This window comes from Equus caballus, chromosome 8, assembly GCF_041296265.1.
Source record: "Equus caballus isolate H_3958 breed thoroughbred chromosome 8, TB-T2T, whole genome shotgun sequence".
Taxonomy (NCBI): Eukaryota; Metazoa; Chordata; class Mammalia; order Perissodactyla; family Equidae; genus Equus; species Equus caballus.
In genome coordinates, this window is record NC_091691.1 from 31,422,983 (window position 1) to 31,444,143 (window position 21,161).

General features: G+C 47.0%; 1 protein-coding gene across 48 annotated transcripts in view; it reads left to right on the forward strand.

Moving 5' to 3' along the window:
• The window catches only part of EP400 (E1A binding protein p400), a 120,445-nt gene that overhangs the window by 43,219 nt on the left and 56,065 nt on the right, over positions 1–21,161 (forward strand). For 36 of the 48 annotated variants that reach the window (XM_023647363.2, XM_070220444.1, XM_023647365.2 and 33 more), the window contains 12 exons: positions 2,309–2,416; positions 3,149–3,339; positions 3,602–3,779; positions 7,448–7,584; positions 8,619–8,788; positions 9,134–9,308; positions 9,422–9,558; positions 13,098–13,284; positions 15,794–15,960; positions 17,476–17,645; positions 18,486–18,728; positions 20,598–20,762. In XM_023647363.2, the coding sequence (XP_023503131.2) occupies positions 2,309–2,416; positions 3,149–3,339; positions 3,602–3,779; positions 7,448–7,584; positions 8,619–8,788; positions 9,134–9,308; positions 9,422–9,558; positions 13,098–13,284; positions 15,794–15,960; positions 17,476–17,645; positions 18,486–18,728; positions 20,598–20,762 (2,028 nt within the window). The remainder of the gene's footprint in view (positions 1–2,308; positions 2,417–3,148; positions 3,340–3,601; positions 3,780–7,447; positions 7,585–8,618; positions 8,789–9,133; positions 9,309–9,421; positions 9,559–13,097; positions 13,285–15,793; positions 15,961–17,475; positions 17,646–18,485; positions 18,729–20,597; positions 20,763–21,161) is intronic. The other 12 variants (XM_070220468.1, XM_070220469.1, XM_070220464.1 and 9 more) reach the window with 1 other exon arrangement.

A 21,161-nucleotide genomic window follows, 5' to 3' on the forward strand; every position in this document is an offset into this window, starting at 1 on the left:
CGTTCACATCCAGTGTCCATTTCTCTCTTAGTCTTTCAGTTACACTTTTCTTTTGGATATTCTTGTTGTAGTGGCTTTCTGACCGCAGTGTGCGTCCTTGACTTGTTGGAGTTTGTGTTAACTTAGTGCTTTAGTGCTTCTCCCTCTTTCTGTAGGTCAGGAACTGGGAGCAGCCTGGCTGGGTGGTTCTGGCTCAGGTCTCGTGAAGATGCGCTTGGCAGAAGGCTCGGCTTCCGTTCCATGTGGGTTTGCCTCCCTTGCTGGCAGGCCTCATGGCTGTTGGTAGGCAAGCCCAGTTCCTCGCACAGGGACTTCTCTGTGGGGCTATTTGAGTGTCCTCATGGCATTGTGGCATAGTGGCTGGTCTCCCCACTAAGTGATCCATGAGCACACAGCATCTCTCAGCTGAGCCTTGCAAACTACTCACTGTCATTTCACACCATCTAGAGGTCACCTCGGTTAGCCCTGGCCAATGTGGGGGGGGGGGGGACTGGCCAGACTCTGACCATCTGTTGGTGATATCTGTAATACTGAGGTTTTTTTTTTTTTAAAGATTCTACTTTTTCCTTTTTCTCCCCAAAGCCCCCTGGTACATAGTTGTATATTCTTCGTTGTGGGTCCTTCTAGTTGTGGCAGGTGGGACGCTGCCTCAGCGTGGTTTGATGAGCAGTGCTATGTCCGCGCCCAGGATTCAAACCAACGAAACTCTGGGCCGCCTGCAGCAGAGTGCGCGAATTTAACCACTCGGCCACGGGGCCAGCCCCAAGTGATACTGAGTTTTTATTCATTCACAGAGCATGCTTCTTCTCATTCAGGTCTCCTCTTATGCCTCTCAGGAGCCTTTTAGCACTCTCTTTGTGTAGATGTTGTGTATTTTCAAAAAGTTTAATTCTAAGTATTTAATTTTCTATATGAATGGAGTCTTTTCTCCCAGTGTATCTTCTAACTAGTTTATATTTGAAGCCTGTTGATTTCTCTGTGTCAAGTTTGCTCCAGGACACCTTCCTGAATTATCTTATTATTGTCATTTTTTAGTTGTTTCTTCTGACTTTTTCTACTTAGCTATTATATGATGTATGTTTATATTTTCCAGCATTTTGTTAGGCAAACATTCAGACATAAAGAAAATTTGAAAGGACCTTGTCATGAACATGCACATACCCAACACCTAGATCCTACAGTTAATTTCACTCGGCTTCATCACATATCTGCACATCAAGCCAGTGTGATGGGTGTTTTAAATCGTGAGCAAATGAAGTCACTGGATTCTTATTAGTCTTAAATGAACAGTGCCTTTGATATTGTTCTTTTGGAGTACTTGAGTGTGGCATTTATTTTGGCCACAAACTTTATTGACATAGAATACACATGCAGAAAAGCTCACATATCACAAGTATGCAGCTCAGTTACAGTGCTTTCCCCTGGTGATAGCTAACATCATGTGGAGCTGTGTTTGAGCACAAATCTGAGTCTGAGTTTCTGATTGCTCCCCTGGGCAGACTCATGGAAATGGGAAGTACGAGGTTGGAGGGTCTGAAATTTTAAAGCTGTTCAGCTTTCTATCTTGGTTTCCTGGAAAATGAAGGCAGTTGATCCCATTACTTGCTGTGTTTGAGAGTATCTCATTCATTCTACTCTTCTGTCATGCTGATGTTTAGCATGGTGGTTAATTAGATAGAGGATAAATTGTGCACTATCTCATGTCTAGAGGTGCTCAGTTAAAAAATACTTTATGAGCCTTTATAGCATTTTGTGTGTGAGACAGTTCCATATCCTTTGCCCACTGTGATTGCGGCTTTAGTGGGGTGGGTTTTAATCAGTTAGGGTGAGCTCCATATTCAGAAAGTGTAACGATCTTTTGTCATACTTTTTGAACATTTTTTCTTTATTTTGTTTGATTTTTGATGTTTTACATTTTTATGTATCATATCTACCAATTATTTTCCATCAGTAGTATTTTTACTGTTATTTAGTATTCTATATGTTTAAATGTATATTTATTTGATTTTTAAAAAGATATTTCTTTCTTCTATGAATAAAAATTTTCTTCATTTTGTTTCAAAGATTCTCATCTCACTTTATAAAGAAAATATTTTACACCTTGTATCAGTAGTAGGTAATCATAATTTTTGCAAAAACTAAATGCACTTTTAGAAAATAACATGCTTTTCCCAAGAAATTGTGTAAAGCCAGCAAAAGGCTTACGTGTGAAAGCGACTTTCTCTTCCTGCAGCCCCCGGCTGTGTTTCGTTCTCCACTGACACCAGTGGTGTAAAATAACCACCTTTCTTCCTGCGATTCTTTCCAGCTGAATTGCCCTTAATTGATTTGATGAAGTTGTACGAAGGTGCCTTTCTGCCGAATTTCCAGTGGCCCCAACCTAAACCCGACAGTGAGGAGACGAGTGAAGAAGAAGGTCTGTTTCAGCGTCTTTAAACAGTTCAGCTGTAAAAACGAAAGCCAAAACACTAGCAGAGGAAGATGCTTAAAACAGAATTTAAACGTTACATTCATTTTCTTTTAGTCTGATGAAAGAAACACACCAGTTTTAAGGAGTTTATTTTTATTAGACATTCCAAACTGATACATAGACTACAGCAGAAGAGTCTTCTTTTTCTTGTTCTCATGCCGCTTGTTGATTATTAGACATAGATGCCTGTGAGTGGGGAGGTGCGGGAGGGGCTGGGAAGGAGTTGTCGGCGAGGCCAGGGGCTGTGAGGATAGCACGCTGCGGTAGAGCCAGAGGAGGGACTGGCAGCCCCCTTGCTTGCCTATACTTGGAGATGATTCTAGTTTTTCCTTTCTTGTCACTGGGGGCGGGGAGTGGTCACTAAACCCTTAGACGCCTATAAATCTGTTGGTGGTGCCAACTCCTGATTGCGACAGAGACGTTGTCCAGTTTCACCTGAGGGCTGTCCAGAGTGGTCCTGTATCTGACAGTTTCAGGAGAGTTTCTACTCATATTTCCGGTTAGTATTGCTAGGTATATAAAGTGGATTAAAAACAAACAAAATTACTGCTTAATTCTGTATTTGAAATATTTGGATTCTGTCAACTTTTTCCTTTTTTTTTTTTAATGTTAAGTAGGCTCATCAAGCTATCACAGCAGCAGCAAATTTCACAAATACTGTTTTTGCATCATTCACAGATGTGGAGGACTGCCCAGGTGACCGGGAGAGCCGGAAGGATGTGGTTCTCATAGACTCACTGTTCATCATGGACCAGTTTAAAGCTGCAGAGAGAATGAATATTGGGAAACCACACACAAAGGACATTGCAGAGGTGACCGCTGTGGCCGAAGCCGTCCTGCCCAAGGGCAGTGCTCGGATCAGCACTGCGGTGAGGCGCTGCGCTTTCATGGGGGCGGTGTCTTTGTGAGGCAGGGAAAAGGCTTCCTACTTGCAAATGAGCTCTTTATCCCTAACTGAAGAAGTTGTCAGAGAAAGCAATATTGATCTTTCTTTTCCTGTTGTCTGTAGATCATTTCTGTGTCTTTCCAGTAGGCTTATTGTGGGACTGATTAGATAGACTTCACTTTGGAGAAAAAGTTCTAATGATTATTTTGAGAAGAAGTGCTTATTTGGCCTGTCTGTCACTGCAGGTGAAGTTGAACGCCCCGTCTCTGTTGTATGGTGCACTCAGAGATTACCAGAAGATTGGCCTGGACTGGCTGGCCAAACTCTACCGGAAGAATCTCAATGGCATATTGGCAGATGAAGCTGGGCTTGGTAAAACAGTGCAGATCATTGCTTTCTTTGCCCACCTAGCTTGTAATGAAGGTAAGAGCTTATTGTTTTTGAATAGTACGTATTTGCTAAGACTGAACGGTAGACAGTGCATCTGGCCTGAGGGTGGGGAGTGACGTTTTTTTCTCTCCTCCTTTGCTCTGTTGCGGTCCAGGACCTTAAATAACAGGGCTCAGAAGTGCTCATTGCATGAACAAACACAAAACCCCTTCACAGTTAACACTAGATCGAGTAACTCATTGTTATTCAAAATCTAATGTAAGGGGCTGGCCCCATGGCCGAGTGGTTAAGTTCGCGCGCTCCACTGCAGGCGGCCCAGTGTTTCGTTAGTTCGAATCCTGGGCGCGGACATGGCACTGCTCATCAGACCACGCTGAGGCAGCGTCCCACATGGCACAACTAGAAGAACCCACAACGAAGAATACACAACTATATACCGGGGGGCTTTGGGGAGAAAAAGGAAAAAATAAAATCTTTAAAAAAAAAAAAAAAAAACAAAATCTAATGTAATATGAGACCCACCAGGGGGTGACCAGGCTTTGTAACTTCCGGTGTTCCACTGCTGATCAGCGTGTGGACAGCAGAACAGGTGGCACAGCATCTGTGCTTTCTGTGCATCGGCACGAGCCCGTGCCTGGACTCCCACCAAATGCTGGCCACGAGCTGGCTGGTACTTGTCCTCTGTGGCATGATGGGTAGCGCACTTCCCTGGCCCACCCCTGTGTTCCTTCTGCTGCGGTGACTCATGCCCCTCCTGTCTCTCCTGCTGGATCCTGCTGCCCAGTGGTGCTTCTGCTCCACTCTCTGGTTCCTTAGGGAGCCGCCTAGTGCCATGTGAGGGCTCGGCAGCTGAACAGCAGTGGAGAGATAGAGTGCCCGCCATCTCTGTGGCAGGCTGTGCCCTTCACTCCAACTGCTTCCTCACCCCTTGACTCTTTCAACTCGAACTTTGTTGGTCCAGGGCCCCAGCCTCTGGGTGTTCAGGGATCAGCCCCCACTCACTGCCCTCTGCTTGGCCTGTGGGTCAGGTGCCCACCTCGCCCCCAACTCTGCACCTGCGGGGCCTGTAGAGGAGCATACACTTTGTGTCTCTAACACAGTACAGGGTCTTAGTCTTCCTCTTGCAAAAGAAATGTCTGAAAAGCACATTGGGATGAGTTGTTGAAGCTTACATTCCAATCCAAATTTAAGTAGGCTCCTGGGTAGCCACAGAGAAAAATGGACACGTTACCTTGTTCTTATGTTGGAGTGTCCGAAGGAAGGAGGGGACTGTTTACATTAGGAGGGAGTTGGCGGCCTGACTGGGTTGGATGGAAACAAGGGAAACGCAGTAGACCTGTGAGATGGGAGGACAGAGAGGGTGGGGGTTGTTCCTTCCCCCAAGTGCTGGTTTCTTCCTCCCGTCCCTCCAGGTTGTTAGACGGTTACCTTAGCACCCTTAGTAAGGCATTCTGTGCCCTTTATTTAAAAAGCTTAATCAACCTCATGATCAGTTTTTAAACACAAACGGATCAACTTCTGGGTTCCTATTTTCTTGAATTAGTTTGTTTCTGTTTTTTGACCCAGTGTCACAGAGTTTTAAATATATTACTTTAAAATAAAATAGATTTCAATATATATAGTTACTTCAAGATGGAAAAACCACTTTGCCGTATTATTTTATTAAGTGAAAAAGTGAAGGCAGCCTACCCTTCCGAAAATAGGGGATTTTATTTCATTACTTGAGCAGATGAATGAATCATTCATTTCATAGGTATTTACCTCGTGCCTAACCCATTCCTGGTGCTGTTTTCAGCACTGAGGGTACAGCTGTGAACAGAACCAAGCCCCCACCTGCAGGAGGCCCTCACGGGCACAGATAGTGGATCTGGAATAAGATACCTTGAAGAAAGTCCTGGCAGGACAAGGTGCAGGGGGTGGGGGGAGCAGGGGAAGCCTCTTGCATAGCAGGCGAGCAGAGACCCCAGAAAACTGTGGCCATCCTGAGCAGGGGACCCAGGGAGATGGGGCATGGATGCAGAGGCTGAAGGGGCAGCTGGTCTGTCCATGGAACAGCGCTGAGGCTGGTATAGCAATAGGAGTGCACAAGGCCAGGAAGGTTGGCAAGGCCGACTATGGTGGGAGCTTTGCAGGCAGCGTGTGGGCCTGGCTCTTCCTCAGTGCCTATCTGCATTAGTACAGGTGTCTGAGGAGTCACTCAGTCAACTTTGTGCTGGGAACAGACTTGGAGGGCCAGTCGTTAGGAAGTTCACCATGTAGTGGGAGAGGTGGGTGGCTGGGACTGGGAGAGAGCAATGGTCAGGTCCTGATGTGCTTTGAAGGAAGAGCAGGTGGGCAGTGTGCTGCTCATTCTGCTTCTCCACTTGGATAGACCATGGCCACTTCAAGCTGAGTGTGTTCCACCTTGGATGTGGCTCGCCTGCTTGTCCCTCACTCCATGCGGCCCAGTCCGGTGTCCTTGCATTCGTCATCACCGTGTAAGCAGAAAACCAGAGTTCACCAGTCCGGCAAGAGTCGTGGAGCTCACTGGAGGAGACTTCCAGCTGGAGAGTTCTGAGAAATGCACACAAAATTAAAATTGCTCACAAACTCACCACTTTTTTTTTTAAGTAAGAAAATAGCAGTCTGCCCCTGTCCACTTGCCTCCATCCCCAGTGGTGACCACTCAGGACAGTCTAGTGTGCGTCCTGCCTGGCCTCGCCCACGTGTGGACGGACGTATTTGGAAATGCATGTATAGGTGCTTTGTTCCTCTCCAAAAATGCAACAGTGTGTTAAATGCTGGTTTTGTTTTTTTTTTAAATCTTGTTTTTCATTGGGGGGAAAATGGCATCTGGGGTTGATTTGCATTTCCCTGCTCGTGAGGTTGTGCCTCTTAAAAAGTTTATTGTCTACCTATTTTTTTTCTTTGTGAAATTTCTGTTCACATCCTTCTTTGTTTTCCACTTGGGTGGTTCTTGTTAAGAATTGGTAGTGATGCTTTGCGTATGAGCAGTAATGGCCAGAGATGTGGCTACTGCAGATGTTTTTTCCAGGTCTGCTGTTTCTGTCTTTTAACTTGGTTTACGTTTCATTTTAGTAGAAAGATTGAAATTTGTTAGGTGTGTATTACTCTAATAATTTGAAAAACCCTATTTTTCAGAGGAATGAAATTACAACCATATAATTTGGGGATGGTTTGGGTGTGTTGGGACTAGAGTTTGGAACCCGCCATGGGCACGAGCCATGGGAGCCGGAAGCCTGCATATGCTGCAGGAATGCGACTGCCGGCGGGCTTGAGAAGGCCTCGGGGCTCCGAGTCAGAGCGCTCAGTCTGTGGCTCTCTTCACTTTCGGAGCATTGTTTGTTGTAGATGAGAATTCTTCCCCATGCTCACAGGGGGAGTTAACCATGTTTTTGAATAAATGTTCATTTTATTTGGTAGTCACTCATTCAGCAGTTCTTTGCTGAGTGTCTCCTATGTGCCAGGCCTCGAGTCCCGTGGCAGCAGGACATGGGAGCTGAGGAGGAGCCTGTCCCGATTCTGATGGTTGTAAGGTAGACAGGACACCTGTGCATCCTACCTGGATGTCTGCTTCAGTGTCACACACTGGCACTTCCCACATGTACTCACTAAGCTCTGATCAACACAGCACCGGGTGCCTGGACTTGACAGATGGTTTCAGTTAAAGAGGAAAATTCTGTATCTTCTTTCCTTTATAGGCAATTGGGGTCCTCATCTTGTCATTGTGAGAAGCTGTAACATACTCAAGTGGGAGCTCGAATTGAAGCGATGGTGTCCTGGGCTCAAAACCCTTTTATATGTTGGCAACCATAGAGAACTCAAAGCAAAGAGACAGGTATTTTATTTTAAACATGAAATAAAACCCATCTTAATTTCTACAGAAGACAAATTTCAAAATGTTAAGACATGCTTATTAGTGTAATTGTCATAAATCACTTATTTGTGAGATTCCAGACCTTTGAGTTGTTCCTAGATTTGGAGCCCCTTGAAAGTAGACTACACTTGAAAAACTGGTCACTACTTGCAAGGAGGGTCGCAGGTGCAAAAGGCTGCATTCCACAGAGGGCTCATTTTCACTTCCCAGAAAATGAGAGAATTTCCTTCCAGAACTAAGTGGTCTCTGGAGAGGCTGCAGTTCTTTTTAACTGTAGGCCCGTTGACTATTACAAGCATAAACGGAAGTTATGATGAGTCTTGAGTTCTGAATTACAAATCCTTATAATTCCCATGGAAATGTTTATTAGGAATGTCTGTAACATATAGATAAACTTGCAAAACAAATCTGGACTCTTTCTTTTTTCCACCCAGTAGTCTCTAGTGCTAGATTCTAAGTAAAACTACATTACAGATCACAGGTTTTCATTGAAGATAAAATTCTGGCTCATCATTAGACTCTATTGTGTTGAGTAGTATTTACTGGATAAGTGAGGACCTTGAGACGTGGTTTCTTTTACCGTCTCTGTTATTAACTGTTTAAAAAGCTTATAACGCAGTCACTGGCAACATACATCTTCACCTTACCGTCGTCTTCTGAATACATTTCCCTCTCAGATTGTGCACTATAAAAGCTAGTCCCACTTCAGGATACTCTGTGATAATCTTATTTCCAAAGACAGTTGTTCATGCCTCCAAAGCAGCTTCTTAGTTTGTCTATACAAGTGCTTTAGACTCCTAGAGGAAAACATCATAAAACTATAAACTCAACCATTTTCTGTGCAGTAATAAGCAAGTTACTAAGAAAAATGAGTAAAGTCATTATGGGTGGGAATAGGCTAATTCAGTGGCGAAAAGTTTCAAAAGAATTCCCCAGATTATTTATTCCAAAGAAGAAATGAGAAGACGGTTGAGACTTTGTTTCATGTGCTGCAGGAGTGGACTGAGCCCAACAGCTTCAACATCTGCATCACATCCTACAAGCAGTTCTTCAGGGGCCACGCCTGCTTCACGCGGGTGCGGTGGAAGTGCCTGGTCATAGACGAGATGCAGCGCGTGAAGGGCATGACCGAGAGGCACTGGGAAGCCGTGTTCACCCTGCAGAGGTCTGACCCGCCACCCAAGTGTTGTGTGCTAGCCTCTCACCATTGAGTGTTCTGTGTTGTTGTTGTTGCTGTAAAGATTCTTTTGAAGAAATTTAGGTAATTACACTCACACAAAATTGCCTTTCGGCTATAGGGACTTCCCCTTCCCCTTTGGCATAGTGCCTGCGGCTGAAGAGATCCAAAGCGTTCATTTAATTCAGCCCAGTTCTTCAAGGCATGTGTACATTTACCTTAGTTTCGTAAAATTGTCATTGTCTCTTTTCTTAAACATCTTTGGAGAAAGCGATTCTGCCCCTAGCTTTGTGTGTTTGGAATTTTAGATGTTGTCTCTCATTTTGTGTACAGCCAGCAGCGTCTGCTTCTGATTGATGCACCCCTGCACAACACCTTCCTGGAGCTGTGGACCATGGTGCACTTCCTCATTCCGGGCATTTCCAGACCCTACCTGCGTTTCCCTCTAAAAGCCCCTAATGAGGAAAACCAGGACTACTACCATAAAGTGGTCATACGGTTACATCGGGTATGTGTGGCTTTGTGATTTCAGTTGAGTCATTAAAGTACACGTGACTGAGTGGAAATGTGTAATGACATTGTTTTTGGAAAGGAAACAATCATTTTCTTTTTTTTTTTCAGGTGACACAGCCATTTATTTTGAGGAGAACTAAAAGAGATGTGGAAAAGCAACTGACAAAGAAATATGAGCACGTTTTGAAGTGCCGCCTTTCTAATCGACAAAAAGCCCTGTATGAGGACGTCATTCTGCAGCCTGGGTAAGGGCAGGATCTCGCATGTCCTTTCTCACCCTCCCTGGCTTAAGGGGCAGAGATGCCTTCTGTGGGGACAGGTGTCTGGAGCTGGATGCTGCGCTCTCACCAGGCTGGTGGGCTCTGCGGTTTTTTGGAGATTTCTGCTTCTCTCGAGCTTGTTGTGGGCCGTCCCCTCCCTGGACCTGTCGTGTCTCTGGAACCTCTCCGCTTGCCTTCTCAGAGGTTCTGCTCCTGCGTAGCTAACCCAGGGGGAGCATGGCATCCCGTTCCCTCTCTCTCCATTCACTGGAGTAGTCTTGCAGTGTTTTAGTTTAGATTCCCACAGGAGACACATTCTGATTGACCAGCTCTTCTTTTCACAACCACACATAGGACCTTGGACTTCAGGCCAGCTGGGGCCTGGCAGGAAGGCTGTGTGCTGTATATATACGGGCAGAATGTCCTAGAGTGAACGTGCCAGGCCAGGCGGCTGCTGACACTCTACGACTTCTGTCTGTCCAGGAACACCCTCCTGCGTGGTACCTGCACCTACATGTGGATCCTAAAAGTGTGGGGTTCCCTTGATCCTCTCACGTGACCTGTTTGGCTCTTTGCATTATGCTCTCCATTTTTCTGATTTTATATTGAAAAAAATATTAAACACGAATTAAAGTTTTGAAAATTTTAAGTATATTTGTACTCAGTATTTATAGCCACTCTGTGTCTCCTTGTGGGCAGTGGAGAAAAATCACACAGTGTCCACCAGTTTCACCACAGACTCAACCTCAGAGGCCTAAATGGGGGCTCAGCATTCCAGAACAAGCTCCTAGATTTCCGTATCAGGTGACTGACAGACGGCTCACCTGGCTCACCTTGGCTCACGTGTTCCTGCTACTTGTGGGAAGGAACGTGGTGGCCTGGTGAGTTGGCCTGAGGCGGCAGATGCAAGTCATCACGGGGCACAGACAGTGTGGGAGGGACCGAGGTTCTGGAGGGAGGTGGTGTGAGGCCCGGGCACAGACAGTATGGGAGGGACCCACATTCTGGAGGGAAATGAATGTAAAGGCCAGCCCCTCCATTAGATAGCTGGGTTGCCTGGGCACAACCTCTTTGTTCTTCATCTTCTTATATAAAATGAGGGTAGTTATTGTGGGGTTGTGAGGATTATGTTATTAAGCGTATAAAATTGTCAGAATAGTGTCTGTACATAATAAGCCTTCAAAAAATGGTTTTTCTATTAATTCATGCTTGCTTTATAGGGTTATGTGTGGAAGATTTTAGAACAGAATGTAAGTATGCATTAATAGCCATGTGTACGATTTCTTAGTCCTTGACAAACTGCATTGATGATGCTACAGTCAGTTGATTGTTTCACTCAAAAACCGCATCCCCTCACAACAAAACATCCTTCCTGAACATTGGGGAAACCATGTGCATGAGCAGAAAACTGCAGTATTGTTAAAGCTTGGGTGTAAGTCATATCTTTGAGTAGATGAGTTTATAAAGAATAAGTTTCAGTGGAGAGAATTGTGGCTTATGGAGAGACAGGTCAAACACCAGCGTGTAAGGGACTCATGTGGAGTCAGGGGCACCTGCCCACTGCCGAGAACAGTGTTCTCAGGACATCTGGTCCGTCAGTCTTTGGTGGTATGTCTTGGGACGTGGTTGGTTTACACTTCAGGATGATGACGTCAGTCCCACTCGTTGAGTGTGGGACACTCTCCATCTGCTGGTAGTAGAGGCTCCTGGATCTGGGAGCCACTGGTGATAGTAGATCCTTGATTCTTCTGTGGCATTTGCTCCTGATGGAGCTGCAGGAAGAGTCTCTCCCTCCTTATGTCCACGTCCCTCTTTCTCCCTGAGCCTTTCAAGTCAGTGGGAGGTGTTGAGCATCCCTGCGTTTGACCTCACAGTACCTCCTGATAACTCACTTTCTAGGGTGCTGCCAGGCATGGCTCGTTGCACGTTGATATAATGGTCTTGAGGTTCTTGAGTGGGCTCTGAGCGCCACTATTGGTCTGTACCTTCCCTTCCTCTCTGAGGTGACTGTGTCATATGTTCCTACTGCCTTATTCTTGCCCACTTCTCAGCAGACCTTGGCTCTTCCCTCCTTGTCGGAGAGCCCTGCAGACCACCTATGTTTATACCACCACCTCCTGGTTTCTGTGACCAGTCCCTGCAGTGGGCTCTGAGTGCCATCCCTCAGGAACCTCCATTTCCAGTGTTGTTGATCTTTCTCCTGTTTCCAGCCTCATTCTGAAGCAGATCCTTTGTTGCAGGCCTCTTGAGGACAGAGGCTCATCTTTAAACTCTCCCCTGCCCTCTCCCCTTCTGTTCTCCAGAGCCAAACTTGTAGGGCTGTCGGTATGCCTGTCTCCACTCCCTTGTCTCCACCCCTGCTCTGTCTCCACTCTGGCCCATTTCATCACACTGAGAATTGCCTGTGCTGAAGCTCTGGCGACTTCTGGGGTGCTCGACCTGCTGTGCTGCTTCGCGCTCAGCTCTGCTCTTGTCTGCAGCCGTCTAAGTTGACCACGTCCTCCTGTGGCTGCTTATCTGTCCCTTGAGCACTGCAGACTGTACAACACTGTACAGACCTGCTCCAGGATGGCTCCCCCAAACCTGGTTTTCTTCTAGGCTTTCCTCTTCTAGGATGTGGTACCTTGTTGGCACAGCTACTCAACAGAAACCTGGCCGTTCTCTCTGTCACCTCCTCATGCCTCTCCTCTCTTCCCTCCAGTCTTCTGCCTCTGCTCCTGAGTCTCTGCAGACCAGCTGGCCCAGCCCTTCTTCCTGGCCTCCCCAGCTCCGTCCTGCCTTACCTGTTGGCTTTGCTCTGCTCTCTTTCCATTGCCCTTCGTGGTGGTCCCCCTCTTCCCAGGGGTCTCCACTTGAACTTTCCAGAGCACCCCATGCTGCATCCCCTGTGTTTCCTGTGCAGTACTGGCCAGATGTGCGGTTAGATCTGCATGTCTGCCTGCTTCTCTGACCCACAGGCTTATGGCCCAGCATTTCCACGAGAGGGGACGGGTAGACTCGCTCTGTCTGATGGGTGTCAGAGTTGGCGTCCCCCACAAGAGGGGATGAGTGGACTTGGTTTGTTTGATGGGCCTCAGGGTCCACGTCCCCCAAGAGGGGACGAATGGCCTCACTCTCTGATGGGCTCTCACCCTGCACTTTGAGTGCCTTCCTTCCTCGGTCAGATGCCTGCCACTTCTTCCCAGTACTCATCACAGTTGGGCTGAAGTGCATCATTGCTGCCGTTTTAGAGTGTCGTCTTCCCACTGGCAGTGGAGGCGGGGAGAACTGTGCCCACATCTGCCCACCCTCCCTGACTCTTTGGCTTCCTGTCCTGTTTCCCAGGAGCCAGGAGTGAGTCCAAGGATCATAACCACCTCGAGGGGAATTCAGACTTTGGTGTTCTCATGTCACTAATTTATTAACCACATCTGGGGAGAACCTGCCAGTTGTGTGTTTCTGGAGTTAGCAAACTAAAGGGCGAGGAGTCCTGACTGGCCTAGACACATACTGATATTAATGTTCGTGTCTCTTCTCGAGAGCAGAACGCAGGAAGCGCTGAAGAGCGGGCACTTTGTGGATGTGCTGAGCATCCTCCTGAGGCTGCAGCGGATCTGCAACCACCCCGGACTGGTGGAGCCCCGGCTCCCAGAGTCGTCCTACACGGCGGGGCCGCTGCAGTACAGCTCGGCCTCCCTCATCCTGAAGGCGCTCGACAGAGACTCCTGGAAGGTAAGGCGAAGATTCAGGAAGGTACATCTCTACTTGACGTCTGTGCCCAGCACGTTATCCTGAGAATGCTTGTGAGAGGTTGGTTCCAACAAACCCTTGTCCTGGAGGTCCACATGCCTCTCATGCACTAACTGAGGGGCTTTGGGTGGAGTGTCCCCCTCTGTGGAACGGGGATAATCGTGTACTTTCTGTCACTCTGTGTGAAACATACAGTCCATGGGAAGAACCTCATCTTGTACCTGGCACCCACAAGCTCAGTACGTTATTTTTTATTGTTTTCATTCATTTGTTCAACAAATATTTATCGACTCCCTGCTAGGTGCCAGGCATTTCCCTCGTCATGGGGACAGCGGTGAACAAGACAGCCGAAATCTCTGCTCCTCTGGAGTCTCCCTCCCTCTATCCCCGTCTGTCTGTTTATTTATCAATCAGTGACATTTTTATGTGTATAAAAAGACCTTTATTAAAATGTTAGTAATTTATCCTTAGGTGGTAGAAGTTTGGTTATTTTTTAAGCAAAAAAATATACTTGTATACCTTTTTGTGTTTAAATTTTTTGGTAGTGAAAATTATTTTTACAAAACTAAAATTTTTAAAAGGAAAGAAATTGGATCGTGTTGGGTGATATGGAACATAAGTATGCTGAACTTATGGGGTCTTGTCGAGGGCTGGAGGCTGCCATTCCCTTTCTGTAAGTTTGACCCACCAACTCAGGTGTCCACTCAAGGAGCCGGAGAGCTTACCCAGGCCCACCGGGCAGCGGGGCAGTGGGTGGGCTGACACCTGGTTCCCCTCTGCAGCCTTCCCCACTGCTGCTCTGCTCCTGCTGCAGCCCCTCCTGTGTGGGCGCCAGCTCAGAGGGCCGGGACCCGAGATCTCGCAAATGCTGAGAAATGGGAACCGGCTTTGTGACTTGTATAGGTTTGTGAACGTGTAGGGTGAGGACAGCAGGTCCTGGCTCTGCCTCACCAGCAGCACGGCCCTGGGTAGCCAGCCTGTCTTGGCTCCCTCAACACATAGGGAGGTTGTAAGGAGTGAGCCAGTTAATGTGTGTCATGATTTGAGAAGGGGCTGGGTGGTGGGCAGTTTGTACGTGCCGTGTCGGTGAGTTAGCATGATTAGTATTGTTCCTACCACTGTTAATATAGGGATGTGTTTTTCATTGAATTAAAGAAAAATTGAGCCATGGGAAATAAAGATGATTCAGAGAGAGATTACTTTAAGGAATTAGAGGGGAGATGTTTTACAGATACTAATTTTTATGTTGTACTTTTCATTTTAAAAACAGCTTTATTGAGATAATTCATTATAAAAGTCACCCTTCTAAAGTGTACAGTTTTTTGGTTTTAGTATATTCAGAGAGTTGTGTAACCATCACCACTAATTCTAGAACATTTCATTACCCCAAAGAGAAGATCCGCATAGGTTAACTGTCACTCCCACTCCCCCTCCCCTCTCCCAGCCCCGGGCAGCCACTCGTCTGCTCCTGTCTCTCGATTCACCTATTCTGGCATTTCATGTAAATGAAATCATATAATATGTGGCCTTTCGTGTCTGACCAACTTCACTGATCATAATATTTTCGAAGTTCATGTTGTAGCATGTGTCAGATTTTTTTTCCCTTTTTAAGGCTGAATGATAAATATTTCATTGTATGGATAGACTACATTTTGTTTACCTGTTTATCAGTTGATAGACATTTGGGTTGTTTCTACTTTTTGGCCATTATGAATAATGCTGCTGGGGATATTCATGTACCAGTTTTGTGTGGATGTAGGTTTCATTTCTCTTGGATACATGTCTAGGCCTGGCATTGCAGGGTCATTTCTTGATTCCATGTTTAACCTTTGGATGAACTGCCAGACTTTCCAAACCTGTGACACCATTTCACGTCCCCACCAGTGTGGGCGAGGGTGTGGGAGGTTTCGCCTGCTGTCCGTCCCCTGATTGTTTTCATCCTTGTGGGAGTCAGGTTGCGTTTTGTTATTGAAGTCCACAGGAAGCACAAGTGGAGTGTGGAGTGTGCTGGGCATGTTGGGAAGTTGGCCCCAGCTGGGCACTCAGGCAGCGTGCCCTGAGGAATGGGCATCCCGAGGGTGCTGGACTGAGCGACGTGTCATACGTCCACCTCCACTTGCACCAGTGCACTTGGGTCGCTCCTCCACCCGCCTTCTCAACGAGGCCTAGCATCTTCCTGCTTCCAGACCAGGGTTTCCAGACTCTTCCCTCTCTCCTCTGCTGAGTCTAGTCTGTCTCTGAGTGCTGCCTTCTCCGTTCCCACTGCCATTTGAGATGACCAAGTGCCATCATTCCCATCTCAAAGTTGGGGGAGCCAAGGTACGTGGAGCGGCCTGCAGAGCCCAAGAGTGGGGTGCAGGCAAGGTCTTCAAGGACGCCTCTCAGGGAGACAGCCACATGGGGCTTGGTCTCCCCACATGGGAATATACTTTGATCGTTAGTCAAGTGTATTTTCTACTGCCTCATGTAGCAAATTTTTTTTTCTACTCAGGAAACCGATCTTTCTATATTTGATCTAATTGGCTTAGAAAATAAAATGACTCGTCACGAGGCAGAATTGCTGTGTAAGAAAAAGGTGACGCGGAAACTCATTGAGGAGCTATTTGCTGCACCGCCCCCATCAAGCAGGCCGGTGGCCATCAGACTGAAGCCCAGCAGGTATGTGGTCCGGAGCATCACTTCCTGCTCACCTTGGCTCTGGCTGGGTCCTGGCTGGTTGTGAATCGGCCCCTGGGCCATGGGGTCCAGGTGACGTCTTCCCCCCTGAAAAGGGGCCTTGGCCACACAGCCCCTCAGGGAGAGCTGGGACCATCTGGTTTGAGTTTCACGTGAAAACCTGGGCTATAGCTCGTGAAAAGGAAGGCCAATCATCTCATTTGGTATCTGCTTCTGGAGATCGCCCAGATGTCCTTGGTCTCTGTGAGAGGAGCCCATTATAAATGGCAAGTGTGGACACTCCACACCTCTTGGGCAGGGCCGTGTGGCCACTCACCCGCCTGAAGAAGGGCCCTTTCATCATCTTTAAGGAGCACTGGGATTCGAGAGGGGAGGAGGCTGGGGACGAGGAGGTCAGGCTGGATCAAACCTGATGTGTGGTGTGATGGCCGTTGTCATGGGCAGATGCCTGAGTAGCGAGGCCAGAGGGTATACTGTGGCGTGGTGTTGTGGCCCTGAGGACAGGCAGAGGGCTCCATCCACTTTGACTGCAGCATGAGGACATCTGAAACAATGATTTTGCAGGTGCTGGGAAGCTGGGGGTGCAGAACATGTTAGATAATGAAATTGAAACATAAATGATTCAAGACAGGCTAAAGCTAGCAAGTTGGAAATAGGTGAAATCCTATGCTCAGGTTAAAAACGAGAAAAAAAATAGATATTTTAGAGAGAAAGGGGCCAGTTCTGTAAAGTGGCAGCCCTGTCTTATTGCCTTTTCTGCGTGTGGCTTCCCTGGGGACTTGGAACCGATCACTCTTGTTTCGTCTGCCTAGCCTGCACTCAGGGCCTGCAGCCCTCAGTTAAATACACAGACGGGGTAGCAAAGCTGCAGTCCTCCTGGGGCTGGCCCAGCTTCACTTAGTCTTTCTGTTGGCTGTTTCCACCTGTTGTGTTGCCACAGGGGTTTTGAAAATATAGAATCCCTGCCGTTACAGTTTTCCAGGTGAAAGGAATGTACAGAGCTTGTTGCACTGTGATAAAATCCGAGAACAGCAGCCGTGTGCGGATCCCCTTCTGCAGGTTTACCTGCTGTTGCCTGTGAGGTGCCTTGACTGTTTCTGTCATTACATGTACTGCCTGTGACCTCACTGTGCAAGCTGGCTAATCACTCCACTTTGCTCTTATTCTGGACAGTAGCATCATGAACTTTGTGAGTTAGACGCATTGTTTCTAGTCCACATTGATGGGAACTTCAGAGTCATGTTCCCCTCGTATCACCCAGGTGTCGGAGTGGATTTACCACTCTTGTGTCCTAAGTGTTGTCAGCACCTCCTCCAGAACCCATGATGAGCTTCTGTGCAGTATTTAGAAACCCCCTACAGCCCTTTAAACTGCCCTGGGAGTGGGAACCCCTCTCTGCTCTTGGGTGGTCCTGCACCCCCGAACCCCTTCCGGGCAGCCATAACCCCCAAGTCTCAGCCATGCTCGTGTCTTCTTGTCTACACAAATGCCGTCTAGGTTGTTTCAGCCTGTACAGTATGGCCAGAAGCCCGAGGGTCGCACTGTGACTTTCCCCAGCACACATCCACCCCGGACAGCGACCTCCGCCACCGCCACTGCCGCTCCACAGGGCCACATTCGAGGACGGCCACCAATCGCCACGTTCTCTGCAAATCCGGATGCAAAAGGTATGCCTCCTGTGGTGTCATGTTCTCGGCGTCAGTAATGGTTTCTGTGGAAGAAGTTCCTCGCACTTTTCCTTGCCCCTCTGGACACGTGACCGTTCCTCTGAGCAGGAGCAGGAGTGGACTGTCTGCTCTGGCTCTGCCGAAGAGACCTTGTGTAGTTCTCCCATGAGTGTTAGGCTTTTTTATTTCTTTAAACTGGATTTTTTCCCTATACAAGATGTTCACTCTTAGTCAAGCCACTGTTGATGTGATGATGAAGATGTACGTTGGCAGAAACGTTTTCTTTCATGTAGGGAAATGCACGTCAAGGTCGTTGACGAAACTTGTGAGGAAGTCTACTCTTGTTGTGTTTTGTGCCACCATTTCAGCGTAACCTGATCATTACTGTGAAAGAGGACAGGGTTAAATGGCAGCAAAGTTAACGAAATTAGCATTCTGCTCCTAGCCACGGGGTCCTCAACGTCAGTCCACTGTGTTTCTCTAAGATCTACGTAAGCGTCCAGACAGCACTGCTTTGCTGCAAGAGCTCCTTGTACAGCTCGGGGTACTCTGTGTGGTTAGGAAGTGGCTTCTAATTGACGCTCACATTTGAGTGGGCTGACTGGTAACATTCCATTTACTCCAGAATGTACTGGGTAGCCTGCTGATGAACTCAAAGTGAAATGAGTTAACAACAGATAAAAACTTGTATTTCTCTCACTCTATAGACATTGGCCCCCCCTCTTTTCTTTAGAGAGGGCTTCGCATTTGAGAGATGGTATGAAATAATGTTTGTTTTATTTCTTTAAAATTATTAAGAACCTCTAACAGCTTTGCACAAACAAACCTTATTGATTGCAGCGGGAGCAGCCCCGTTTCAGACCTCTCAGGCTTCCACCGGTGCTCCGAGACACCAGCCCGCCTCGACCTTCAGCACAGCACCTAGCCCAGCCCATCCTGCGAAACTGCGGGCCCAGACCACTGCCCAGGCCTCCGCCCCGGGCCCGCCCCAGCCCCAGCCCCAGGCCCCCTCGCACCCGGCCGGGCAGAGTGCGCTGCCTCAGGGGCTGGTGCTCACCTCGCAGGCCCAGGCGCGCCTGCCTAGTAAGTGGCCTCGCCTCTCCCAGTTCTGCCACCTCTTTACCACAGGCAGCTGTGTTCAGATCAGTGGTGTTTGAGGGGCCTTGCTGTCCGCTCCCTTTGTCTCCCCTAACCCCATGCCTGGTGCTGCCTTTCGCCATGCTGTTGTTTCTGGCCCTAAATCTGCAGAGGGAGGGCTCCCCTCCAGGGCCGGTGTCCAGGGCCTTGTCCTTTCTCTTTCCTTTCTCCTGATCCCCGTACGTCACTCTGCTTTCTTCCTGCACTTGTGCCCTGCCTCACTGTGCTGATTGTCGCACTTTTAGTGTTTGCCAAGGTTTCCTTCCATCAGCCACAAGGGTCACCTCGGGGAGCAAATGGGAGTAAAACAAGCCAGCAACTTGTTTGCCAGCCGTGTGAACTAGCGTTCAGTTTCTGAAAACCATGACTTCGTTTAGTCTCTCACTTATCACCAAATTTAAACCTGGAGTGAATTATTGTGTGACTAAGGCATTTTGTAATAAATAGGTCAATGACTAAAATGTTATCTTATTAAATTTTTTTGATAGAGCTTTTTATTGTCATCAGTGCAATTAGCATATTTCTGATTCTTATATGTACCCCTGTTCATTCTGATGTAGAAAGTACCGTTACTGAAACTATTATGGCCTACATCATTTTTCAGACGCCACCTTGAGCACTTTATTTGTTGTTGTAGCAAGTTGTGTGGAGGCCTTTCTGGAAAGATGAGGGAGAGAGGCAATGTCATGAGGAGACGCTGAGTGCAGGCTAGTTTTCTCTCATGACAACCTTGTCTTCCATTGCCAGCAAATAGTAGTTATTCTAGTTAGTTGCCCAAAGGAGGAAGCACTTGTATATGTTCCATTTCTGTTTGCCTGGGGTAGGAACTCTGGGCTGTGCCCCAGGAGCTGTGCTTGCGGGGCATAAAGTCAGCCAGGCCGCCCTTCAGTCTCACGCCTTCACCGAGGGCTGATGGGCCCTTCAAACTTCACACACAAATCTCTGCATCTCCTTTTATCATTTTCCCTTCCTCATTCATGGTTTCTGTGGGAAAGGTAATTTTGGGTATTTTTCTAGTCTTCTGTAACTGTTGTCTTTATAGAATCTCTAATAATTCTGGTGTGGGTTTTCTTGGGAGGAACATTTAGACTCGCATAGCGACTGTTTACACTTTGAAACCTGCTGCTGAGTTACAGCTGGAAGGCAGTGCCTTTTTGGGTTAGGTGTGGGTGACCCCGTCTGAGGTATGCTTTCAGCAGTGCTAAGTTTCTCCTCACAGGACACGTAGATGGCATCCTACGACCTAGTTCAAATTAGTGTGAAACTATATCTTAAAGCTACCTTTGTGTGATGTGTTTGTGTACTTAAGTACAGTCCCAAGTTTTGAGAAGATCGTGGGTGTAATTGAACCTAGTTCTTTTCTTTTATAGCTCTAGTGATAAAATCTTGTTTACCTCTGTGAGCTGAATTGGACGTGTACTTTTTCACATTTTGAAAGTTCTCTGAAGAGTTGATATGAGAGTTTGAAAGTATATTACAAACAGATTTCTCGTTTTTGATGTTTGAAACTTTTTTATTGGTTGGAAAGAAAAGTAAAGTATTCTTTAATAGTTTGGTTAGTTATGTTAATATTTGATATCTAAAATCTCTACCAGTTATGATTAAGTAAGTGAAACATTAAAATTTGATTTTAATTATCTTCTCTTTTCTGTTAAAAAAGTTATTTTCTGAAAGTGTTAGAAAGCAATACCCAATAAATATTTCTCTGATACTTCAGTTTACAATAGACAGTCATTCCATGTGACAAGTGATTGTCAGTATAGTAATTGCAAAGTTTTCCCCAAAGTCTTAATTCCTTTTTCTGCGTTTCTGCAGGTGGAGAGGTAGTCAAAATAGCCCAGCTGGCTTCCCTTGCGGGACCGCCAAGTCGAGTCGCCCAGCCAGAGACCCCTGTGACGCTGCAGTTCCAAGGGAACAAATTCACCTTGTCACACAGCCAGCTCCGGCAGCTCACAGCTGGCCAGCCCCTGCAGCTACAAGGTAAAAGACGGCTAACTCATTGTGACAGGTGAAGAACTCAACTGCAGGTAGTTTGCAGGCAGAGCCGTCCCAGGCCTGACTCCTCCCCGTGTAGCTGTGATTTGGGCCTGTTAGCTCCTTTAAGCGCAGTTGCTTTACTTGGAAATGGCCTTAATGAGTCTTGCCTTATAGGGTGTTTAGTGGACTAGTGAGATAACATACATACATCATGTGGTTGCCTGGTACTTGATACATGCTAAAGAGATGATGGTAATTTTTTAATAAAATCTCTCTTTTGAAAAATGTTTCCTATTTTTAAAATCAAAATAGAAGTATTTGCTACTTTCTAATTTTAGTGTGAGACAAATTGCCCTAAAAATGCCAAAGGACCAGCACTTTGTGTAGAAGTCATGTTCTTTA